An 11,685-nucleotide genomic window follows, 5' to 3' on the forward strand; every position below is an offset into this window, starting at 1 on the left:
AATAAAACTGTATAATTGAAAATTTACATTTCGAATAAACGAATTAGAAAAAAAAAATAACTCACTGCAGATTTCACCGAGAATCCAAATGTACGTCACATGTTTTTGCCCTCGTTGACAGGAGGAGTCGGCTGCGGCCAGCCACCACTGATAAGCCAGACTCTGGCTGAACTGGCTCCGTTAACGACCACGACAGCGCACATGTTCCGACGGGCCCGTACCTTGTGAGCGAGAGAAAGAGAGACCTCGCGCACGGGCACAGGTCTCCGGGCCGGGCGCAAGCGAAATCCGATTGTGCAGAAAAATTTAAATTGCCCCCGTCGAGCGGTTCGGTTGGTCAGTCACAAGTCGAGCGTTGAGCTGGAAACATTCGAAGAGTCTTTTTGAGTTTGTAAACTTTTTTGTTTTTGAGCAATCAGTTGGTGGTATCCTGTCCTGGGTCAGTCGATTCCTGTGGTGCTAAGAGAAGAAGAACTTCAACAAGCGAGGAACTTTATTTGGAGAGGTGATAAGTCAAAACCTGTGGGCTGTTGAGCGAATTCCTGAATTTGTTACCATTTCTTGGCGTTTTTGTCGTCGTCGTCGTCGTTTACTACCGTGTGTGATATAATACAAGTATATAAACGGAATTTCTGCAGAGAAAAACCAAAGAGCCTCAAAGGAAATTTAAAAAAGAAGGCATCAACCGAGGAGTTGTGTGTTGTGAAAATCTGCGCAAAAGCATTAAAGTGTTGGGTTGGAAGAAGAGAAAAAGCAGCGCGCCATCGGTGTAGACGAGTGAAGAAAACCGTATAATTGATAGGCTTGGAACTCGGACGTGGACACGGACCAACAGGTACACAGGTAAATATTAACCAACTGGGTCGGCAGGGGTCAAGTAGGAGAGAAACAAGATGGAATTTTAGAAAACCCTAAATCAATCGTGGAATTTAAATGTAAAAAATTCTATAAAATGTTTGAAGTGCTGTTAATTTAATTCAGGTCATTAAATAAGAAATCTAAGAATATAATCCCCACATTGGAAGCTTGCTAAAAAAAAATCAGGGGCAAAATATATCAACACATCAATATTTTATTTAAAAAAAATTCAAGCAGAAATTCATGTCGAAATATTGAAAACTATATTTCAAATTGCTTCAAATATGATAACAGGCAAAATTTTTATAATATCTAAGAATATCATGAAAATATTTCTTGTTTTAATTAAAAACATTCATTTTTACACACTAAGATTTTTTATACCGAATTCGGTAAAGCTTGTCGAATTTTCAACTGCTGAATAGTTCGGTAAACTGAAAATAACCGAATTTGGTAAAAACTTACCGATATTCGGTAATGACGTTCAAAATTGTTCATCGTACAACCGAAATTCGGTAAAATTTTGTTCATTTTGACAGATGGTTTACCGATCTAAACTTTACCGATTTTTCAACTACTGAATTGAATTGAATAAGCAAACTGAAAATAAATAAAAAAAAATCAGAAGCATTGAAAAAGTATTCTAAAAAAAATTTCTTGGTTCATTAGTCCAATGCAACTTCAATTTCTAGCTTTTATTCGTCGCACCCTACAAACCTAGGCTTGCCACAAATACAGATTTTTTTGCACAAGCTCAAAAATCAAACTATCAAGTTACAATAAATTTGAGAAGTATTTTTAAAATTCAAAAGACAAACATTTTCAACATTGGCTTGTTTTCTTTTCGGTTAAAATATTTTTCTTAAAAGTTATACTCGATTTAGTGTTTGGTCTGCGCAAAAAAAAAACTGTAGTTGTTGCAAGCCTGTCCACATCCCCCAAAAAAACAGAAGACAAAAAAAAAATGCTAGAAAATTCAATTTAAATTGAATTTTTTTTAAAATAGAATGTAAACATTAAAGAATAAATTGTACATTTTATTTTTGCATTTTAAATCAAATAAAGCTTTTAACTTATATGACAGGAATTATAATACAGTCCAGACTCGATTATCCGATGTTTCGATTTTCCGAAGGTTTCTATCGGATTTCGGATAATCAAAACACAAAAACATTATTTTTTGTGTTTTTTTTTTTATTTTCTTACTTTTAACATCAAATTCTAGTTCTGCAACCCCATTTTAGTCAAATTTGAATATTTCATTGAGATTGGGTCATACAAATTTCGGCATATTTATATGGTCCAATGTCACCCCTGATGACGGTAGGTTTAAAATTTTACAATGATATACAATCACAAAATATTTTTGAATCGCAAAAAAATGATCATTTTAAAAAAATATCAACCTTCAAAATGCCTAAGACTTGACTTTAAAATGGGATTTAAAAAAAAGGAATTTTCGATTGCAAATTTTATTTTGCAACTGAAAATATTTTTTTTAAGGTTTTCAAAAAGCCGTAAGAGCCACCGTGACCACCGACACTAATATTCGGTTTTTCTTCAAATTGTAATACAATTTCATTTATTTTTAGTTTGAGGCACTTGAAAGACGTGAAGATAAACAATCTTAAGGAGTTACATACATGTAAATCGACAAAAAAGTCAGGGGTTGGTGTGAGCACACACTTTATTTTTTTAATCTGTTTTCAGGGCATTTAAATATACATTTTCATCTATTATCAAAATAAATTTTTAAGACATTTTATTGTATCATTGCCGAGATATAGCTATTTGAAGTTAGCAGTTTCAAAAAACGGGTGCCACTATATCTCAACACTGCCTTGACCAAATCGGCTCAAAATTTTGGTGAAGACTCGTTTAACCGGTCCTGTGTGCATGACGAAGGCCGATTTTCAAAAAACTTATTTAAAAAAAAGATAAAAATATTTTTGTGATTTTCATGTAAAAAATCGTCAGTTCTTGATTTTTGTATTTTTTTAAAAAAGCAAAATTAAGTCTTGAGAGTCTTCATCCCGAATTTCAGCCATTTTGGTCCATTCCATCTCGAGATATCGTGGCACCCGTAAGTCAACTCGGTGTTGCGAGAAAAACGCTCAGAAAGTTTGATAGTCCGCTTTGCGCACGGTAAAATGTTGAGCTTAAAATCGTCTCTAACTCAGTTAAATCATGAAATATCTTCATAAAACTTTCAAGGGTGATTTAAAATCATATTTTTAGTGGATTCAATAAATTTTCTGTAATATGAAATTTTGTGATTTTCTACATGTATGTTACCCCTTAAGCATTTTTGTAATTTGTTTTTCGTTAATAGGTCGAATACCGAAGCAAAAAAGGCTTTGTTTACCATTGGCTCTTACGTCTTTTTGAAAACTAATCCGAGATATGTTAATTTTTTTTCAAAGATCATAATTCATTCAAGAATTCTTAAAAACTACGGCACCAAGTTTAGCACCATTCTAAACTCAAGCACAAAAGATGCCCTAAAAATATCAAAAAAATTGAAAAACTGAAAATCCGTATTTTTGAATTTTACTTTTTCAAATAAAAAAACGGTGTGTTTTTTTCTAAAAGTCTTTATCTAAACTACAACTTTGTTGAAGACACCACATCGATCGGAAAAATCCTTCTCTAAGCACAGATTTTCAAATATTCAAAGACTTGTAGGAAAAAAAACTAATGATCCAAAATAAAGATGCATGAACAAAGGCTAGACCAAATTTAAAAGAAAGCTTTGTTATAGTTTACATGTCGTGCTCTTGTTTTGTCCATTCCAGGTTTTTTTTTCTAATAAGATTATTTTCATTGCTTCTATTTCGGTGCTGGGATCTGGTTAATTCAGAGACGGCTTTCGCAATAACATTTTTTCTTTAATTACAGAGAATTCTTAGGTCAAGGGTTAGGGGGGGGGAAACATTTATTAAAACGGTTTTTTTTTCTTCGAAGCAAAGTCAAAGACATACGACATTTTTTTAAGTTGAATAATTCGGCCTGAATTGATAAATAATAGACAAACAGACCTCTCACCCCATTTACCCCATAAATCGGAAGGCTCGCCGGTTCTTTCAATAAATACACACCGAAGAATGTTGTTGCTGTTTGCTCTCGGAGGCAATTTTTTTTTCGTATTTTGTTTTTAATGACCCACCACTGTTTCGACAAGAGATGAGAAATATAAAAAAAAAAAACAACAACGCATACAGCCGGTTCCACCACGTAAACAAACCATCGTTTACAGGTCAGAAGCCGGTTTTGGGTTTTTCTGTGGTGGCTCTCTGTGTGGTACACAGGTGAGCATGTCTGAAGGTGTGTCCCTCGCGGACACGTGTGTATTTGCGCGGACTCCGGCGGTTGTGTTGTTCATACCGTGAAATGCGATTTTTACGATTTTTCTTATTATCTGTTTTGAAACCATCGAGACATTGCAGAACCTTGTTGAGTTGAAGAAACGCAATGACACTTTTTTAACCCTAATGCGCATTGCCATAATGGCGTCGCTATAAAACGCCACGCTGGTTAATCCCAAGGTACTCCACTGATCACTTGGAAATTTTAATTCTTCAAACACTTGAGGGCGATAATTTGAGCGGTACTGTTCGCGACTTAATTAATCGACGTGTACTTGTCAACAACTCGATCGTTCGATAATCGTCAATTAATTTACACGACCACTTTAAGAAAAACAAGATCTACCCAAGTGTGCACAACGTCAAGTCCTTTTTGAAGTGCACTGCACACATGTGCTCAAGAGTGATGTTCTACCCCGTTATCAGGCTGCTAAAAGTACCCCACGCAAACCAGCAAACCCGTGGACACACTTCGGGTCTATCAGAAGGCAGCTTCATTTTTTTAATAATTAAAAACGTCTTGATAAGGATTAACGGAGAGGGAAAATCACACGACTGGCGATGACGAATCGAACAGGGGATTTCTAAAAGGAGAAATTGCAAATTTTTAAGGAAACTCCAACTTGAGCTAATAAGACCACTATTTTTGGTCAAATTACCTAAAAGTGCAAGTTCATGGTGACCGAAAAAATTGTGGGCATTCTTCCGCAAGCTTCACGCTTGGGATAATTTCCGAGGTGACTGCTGCTAAGCTGATAGTGAAAGACCCCAGAATGAGTGAGCAAATTTGGGAAATAGTGGCACGTAGACAGTGGACATGATGGGGATGGTTGGATTGCGAAGTTGGATATTGAAACGAAGAAATCTAGTTTCTAGTTCAATAAACCAAATTTTCATTTTTTTTTTTGCTTTTTGAGTGTTTCTGGATACTCCTGACCCAAGGCGGTTTCAAAAACACAAAATAACCAAAAAATAAAAATTTTGATATTTGAACCTTTGAAAAAACCTCCAGAAATGCAGATACAGTGGACTCTCTCGTTGTCGATATTGAAGGGACCGTCGAGAGCGGGAGTTATCAAATTATAGAACGGAAAATCAAAGCAATCTATTTGAAGGGACTGAAAAATTAATTGACAGCTGGAGCAATATTGATATCGAAAAGATCGACAGCCAGAGAGTCCACTGTATAGCACTCAAGAATTTGAAATAAAAAGAAGAGAAATAAAACAAAAGTTTCAAAAAATCAGTCATTCAAGTATAAAATTCTTTTGAAGACTTTTGTATTTTTTTCTTGTGCTGATTTTGAACACCCTTACGCAATGGAAAACTTTACTTATTCTGTTTTATTTATCGACTTCTTTAATTTTTTGTATTACATAACACACTTGTCTATTTTGGTCCTAAACATTTTTATGTTATTTGGAAAAAATAGTTTAAATGCTCAAGCTAATTAGATTTGATAAAAACACATTATTTTGTAAGACATGTTATCTTGAATCAGCGGTTCTCAACCTTTTTCGACCAATTCCCCCCTTGGATTATTTTCAAGACTTTAATTTTCCCCTTCAATTAAAAATTTAGTATCAATTTACAAAAATCATAATTTTGACTTTAATTTCTACTCTTGCAATAAAAGAACAAATTCTTAGCGATTTGTTTTAACAAATTTTTAATAACTTGCTCATGGTAAATGGAGTGCAAATGTCTAAAGAAAAAATTAAACAGCCAACAAATCTTAAAGAAAAATCACTAACAAAAAACATCGAGAAAATTATTTAAAAAAATAATGCATTGCCCATGTTTGAAAGAATGTCAATACAGCAAATTTTCGAAAACTGGAACAAAAATATTCAAGAACACTTCATGCTTCAAACAATATGGAAAATCAGAGCAAAAGATTTAGATTAGATTAGATTAGAAACTCCAACTTGAGCTAATAAGACCACTATTTTTGGTCAAATAACCTAAAAGTGCAAGTTCATGGTGACCGAAAAAATTGTGGGCATTCTTCCGCAAGCTTCACGCTTGGGATAATTTCCGAGGTGACTGCTGCTAAGGTGATAGTGAAAGACCCCAGAATGAGTGAGCAAAATTTGCTGTAAGTAAGAAATATTGGTACGTAGACAGTAGACATGATCGAGGTTGTTGGATAACGAAGTTTGATATTGAAAACAGGAAATGTAGATATAGTATACTCTAAAATTAGATTATAGAAATAAAAAGTATAGACGGAATATGTTTGAGTTTTGAAAAAAAAGCCCAATTTTGTCCAATTGTTTCCAATTTTTGAATTTTTTTGAGCACTCTGAAAAACTTTACTTTACTTTACTGTTTTATTTTTTCTTCTTTTTAAACTTTTAATATTTCTATATGCACTTGAATATTTGGCCTGTTCCACAACCTCCACCACAATTCTGGAGCAACATTTGAAAGATCGGTACGACATTGCTCTTACGGTCTTTCATTACACGCGTTTAAATGGGACGAAAGGCCGTAAGAGCAATGTCGTACCGTCCTTTTCAAATGTTGCTCCAAAATTTATCATTTATGGAACACGAGCATTTTAATATTTTTTTAAGTTCGTAGGTAAACTAATTTTCTGTTTTGAAAAAATAGTTGAAATGCTTATTTAAATTCTTTTTTTATTTACAACTACATAATATGAACAGTCTTGAACTTATTACCATGATTTTTTGCCTTCCTCACCTTACTGAGGAAAGGCTATAAAATCACTCGGAAAATGAACTTTTTAATTAGACCTCGTAGACCTACCTTCATTTGTACATATCGACTCAGAATCACCAGCTGAGCAAATGTCTGTGTGTTTGGCTGTATGTAGACATGTGTACCGAATCAATGTCACTGGAATATCTTGTCACTGGCTGAGCCGATTTTGACCGTATTGGCCTCATTCGACTCGTCTTGGGGTCCCATAAGTCCCTATTGAAATTTAAAAGATTTTGTAAAGCACATCAAAAGTTATGCTTAAAAAACTGCTGCATATTAATTTCACAATTTGCAAAAAAGGGTGGTTTTTGCATGAAAACCTGCCATATTATTTATTTTTAGAAAGGTTCTGTAATGACCTTTCTTGTGGATTAAGAATTTTCAAAATCTGACTTACCTATCTAAAAATACAAGCAGTTTAAAAAATGGTCTGAATTTACATAACCTCAAATGGTCGGGCTTGATCGCCACGAAAAAGCCGTGTAGAGGGATGCCATTTTCCTCAAAGGCGGTGTCTGTATAATCTTGATAAATAGTCTGTAGGTAGTCTGTTTTGTTTTTTACTCATCACTTATTTTTATTAGGACCTCTTACCCAGTCACGAAATATTCTAGCAGAGCTGGTTCTGCCAGAATCCTGCTAGAACGGTTGAACATTTTTGCTAGAATGCTGTAAGAATATCCAGCTCTGTGAGAACTCTGCTAGAATCCTGCTAGAACGTCGTGACTGGGTAGGTGATGCGATCACGTTAGGGGACTCTATAAATGGGAGGAAGGCACAAATCACCTAAAGGTGGATTAAGTAGTGTTTTTTTTCAATAAAATGGTTTTTGGATTTAAAATTAAATGTTATTAATCCCCCTTTAATTTCTCCTTAAAAATGGAAAAAGTCAAGGCAAAAAAGTCAGAGATGCTCAAAAAATCACATTTACATTTAATAAATCAAAAGTTATTTTGTAAGACATGTTATTTTTAAAACAAGCCTTACATTTGAAAACATCCTATTTGTGTGTCTTTGGGCATTGTTACTTGTTGACTACTTGATACTTGTTCAGAAATTTTGGAAATCTGGCTTGAAATTTGAATTATCTTTTTATGGAAAATGTGTACTAGCCTTATGATGACGACAATTTTATGGCTCATAGTTTTGTTTGCATCAAACGCTGAACAATCAACAACAAATCGACGAGAATAGATTATTTTCAACTAACAATTGCGTTTTTCTTGTTTTCCTCCAGCGCGGATAATAACTCCTGTCCTATCGACCGTTGCAATCTCGCGGTGCGACTGAAAAACAAAACCGAAACAACAACCGATAAAGGGTGTGAGAGAAACGATGACGTCGGTTATGCGAATTGAGGATGCCGAGGTCAACCAGGAGCAGTACCTGCGCGGCCTGACCAAAACGTTCACCGGAATCGAGAAACCGCTGAAGGACGCCCCCCAGTGTGGCACGTTGACGGAACTGATTGCCGAGCTGCACAGGGTGTTCGCCGAAGATCGGGTCAACATCGAGTACGTGAACCATCTGATGATGAGCTACAAGAGCAACGCGGCGGAATGGCGAAAGTTTGCCAAATTCGATCGTTACAGGTGAGGAATGTTCTGTCCCACATTGACTGGGCAGCCCGCCGGCGGTTCGCTGGCGGACCGCCAAACCGCTCTGGCGATCCGCCAGCGTTTGATTTGGCGGACCACGGGCGACCCGCTGGCGGATAAAATTTGCAACAATTTGGCGCACGATCAGTTTTTTTATCGTGACGTTGGTCCGCCAGCGACTCGCCCCGGGGTCGCCCAGGTTTGCCTTGAAATGTTTCACCCGCCGTTCATCCGCCCCACATACGCCGTTTTGTATGGTTCAACCGCCCCTATAGGATGGTCCGCCAGCGGGTCGCCCTCGATAAGCCTCCTATAGAAAGTTCATCCGCCTAAAAAGCCCCAACCGCCGTGGCTCGCCCTCGACCCGCCTTTCATATACGGTTCGTCCGCCCCTGTAAGATGGTCCGCCAGCGGGTCGCCCCCGATCCGCCCCCTATATAAAGTTCATCCGCCCAAAAAGCCCCAACCGCCTTGGCTCGCCCTTGATGCGCCTTTCATATACGGTTCGGCCGCCCCTGTAGGTTGGTTCGCCTGCGGGTCGCCCCCGATCCGCCCCCCCTATAAAGTTCATCCGCCCAAAATGCCCCAACCGCCTTGGCTCGCCCTTGATGCGCCTCTCATATACGGTTCAGCCGCCCCCGTAGGTTGGTTCGCCAGCGGGTCGCCCCCGATCCGCCCCCCATATAAAATTCAACCGCCCAAAAAGCCCCAACCGCCTTGGCTCGCCCTTGATGCGCCTCTCATATACGGTTCGGCCGCCCCTGTAGGTTGGTTCGCCAGCGGGTCGCCCTTGATACGCCCCCCATATAAAATTCATCCGCCCAAAAAGCCCCAACCGCCTTGGCTCGTCCTTGATGCGCCTCTCATATACGGTTCGGCCGCCCCTGTAGATTGGTTCACCAGCGGGTCGCCCCCGATCCGCCCCCTATATAAAGTTCATCCGCCCAAAAAGCCCCAACCGCCTTGGCTCGCCCTTGATGCGCCTCTCATATACGGTTCGGCCGCCCCCGTAGGTTGGTTCGCCAGCGGGTCGCCCCCGATCCGCCTTCCATATAAAGTTCATCCGCCCAAAATGCCCCAACCGCCGTGGCTCGCCCTCGATTCGCCATTCATACATATTTCATCCGCCCAAGCAGAATACCCGTTCAGGTTCCTTCAGGATTCTGATAGTGTTTTTTCAAGTTCATCTAAAACTGAAAAAAACACAAAGTGCCTTATATAGAAATGCAGATCTTTGTAGATTCTTGTGTGCTGAAATTTAGAAATAAAACAAAAATATTAAAAAAAACATAATGTTCAAAAAAAATTTTGTTCTCAATACATCTTACGTGCGTTGTTAGTTCACTGAGGTGAAATGATGAAAAAAATAAAGAAACAAAATAATATATTGATAAGCAAACTTGTTGCGAAGATTTTCCATTTCCTGCAAATAATAATAATTATTAAACTAATTCTTAAAAACTAAATTATTTAAAATGTTCATGTATTATTGGTACTAACATATAAACAGGCAACGTATTAAATGTTAACAATTCATACTCTAATCTAATCAAACACAAGCGCAGCTAATCCGAGGAAAGTATCCTAGTAGATTACACCCCATGTTCTTTCTTGTCATTCAATTTGATCATATATTGTATGGGGGAATGGTAGATATGAATATAAAAATAAATCTTACAGTGAAAAGATAAATACAAATAAGCAGTAATTTTGAAGATGATTCCGGGAAGCTGCAAAACAAACAACTATAATTAAAAAGACAAATGCTCCAGATGGTTCCATTGCTGAAAGAAAAGGAATAGGATAAGGAAGGATATAAACATTTAAATAAATCATCTAGTGAATAGATAAATGTAGGCATTAAAATTGAAGAAGATTCCCGGAAGCTGGAAGAAAGATAATTATATTTTAAAGACAAATTCTTCAGATGGTTCCATTGCTATTTCAGTAACTGTCGTTAGTTCATGAAATTTGATCATATATGGTATGGAGTAATGGTAGAAAAAAGGACAAGGAATAGGAATGATATAAACATTCAAATAAATCAAATGAAGAATAGATAAATACATATAAGCAGTTCATTTATAAATGATCCAGGAAGCTGTAAAAAAAATTAAACACAATTTTAAATGATATTGTTGCCGCTGAACTGATAATTAAAAATAATTGAAATTACTTCCTACCCACGTCCTGCATCATGCACACCTGAAAAACGTCAAACAAAAGAAAGACAAAAATCGCTGCTGCACCACTAATTGCCTCCACTGCTGGCACTGAACCCGCAACCTTTAAAGTGTTAACATTCACACAAAAAAACATTAACATTAATTGAGTAAACATTGGCACAAAATCCGCTTTGTAAATGTCACCTCGATACTCTTCAAGAGGTTTCCCTGGGAAAGATATACTTTTTACCAAAATGTACACCAAATTTCCATACAAACATACAAAAAAGAACAAATCAAATCATAACAACAATGAAACATATCAAATTCTAAGTATTCCAAATGTTTGCACATCTGCCAACAATATTTATAAGGGGTGTCACATAAATTACACCAACAATAACGATTATTCTTGCAAAACAACCTTCAATCACTATTTCAAATCTCGACTTTTTTTTGATTAGGTCCTATAAACATATGAAAGACAATAGCTTATAGGACCTAATCAAAAAAAACTCTGGAAATGCACTTTCAACTGTTTGTTTACATAAGTAAACAATCTAAACAACACAACACTTCTCCCAACACAAACTTAACAACGAAAATCAGCAGCCGCCGATTAAATAACAACACCCACCGAAGCTCGTTGGAAACTGACTGAAATGTCAAATTCGAAATAAATTCCTTCAGATGCAAACCGCCACGGCAATCAGCCTTTGGCTCGCCGCGGCGATTGAGGGGCGAACGATATTGAAACATTTCAGCGATCAGTTTGAACCGCCCAGGCGATGCGCCCATGGCACGCCAAGGCGGATGGAGGGCGGACGAAATTGAAAAATTTCAAATGTCAAATTTCAACCGCCCAGGCGGCCCGCCCTCGGTCCGCCAGGGCGGTTCTAGGGCGGACCACACGATCAGTAACGGCCGCCGATGCGTAACGTCCGCACTGAGTTAATGTGGGGTATAACTGTA

At 37.4% G+C, this 11,685-nt stretch overlaps 1 protein-coding gene across 1 annotated transcript; it reads left to right on the forward strand.

The window, feature by feature from the left end:
* Positions 1 to 239: 239 nt before the first annotated feature.
* LOC120421551 (cysteine dioxygenase type 1-like) lies at positions 240 to 8,567 on the forward strand. The gene is made up of 2 exons (XM_039584779.2): positions 240 to 843; positions 8,188 to 8,567. The coding sequence occupies exon 2, from the start codon at positions 8,286 to 8,288 to the stop codon at positions 8,544 to 8,546; it is 261 nt and encodes an 86-aa protein (XP_039440713.1). The 5' UTR covers positions 240 to 843; positions 8,188 to 8,285; the 3' UTR covers positions 8,547 to 8,567.
* The last annotated feature ends 3,118 nt before the right edge of the window (positions 8,568 to 11,685 follow it).

Source organism: Culex pipiens, chromosome 3, assembly GCF_016801865.2.
Source record: "Culex pipiens pallens isolate TS chromosome 3, TS_CPP_V2, whole genome shotgun sequence".
NCBI classification, from domain to species: Eukaryota; Metazoa; Arthropoda; class Insecta; order Diptera; family Culicidae; genus Culex; species Culex pipiens.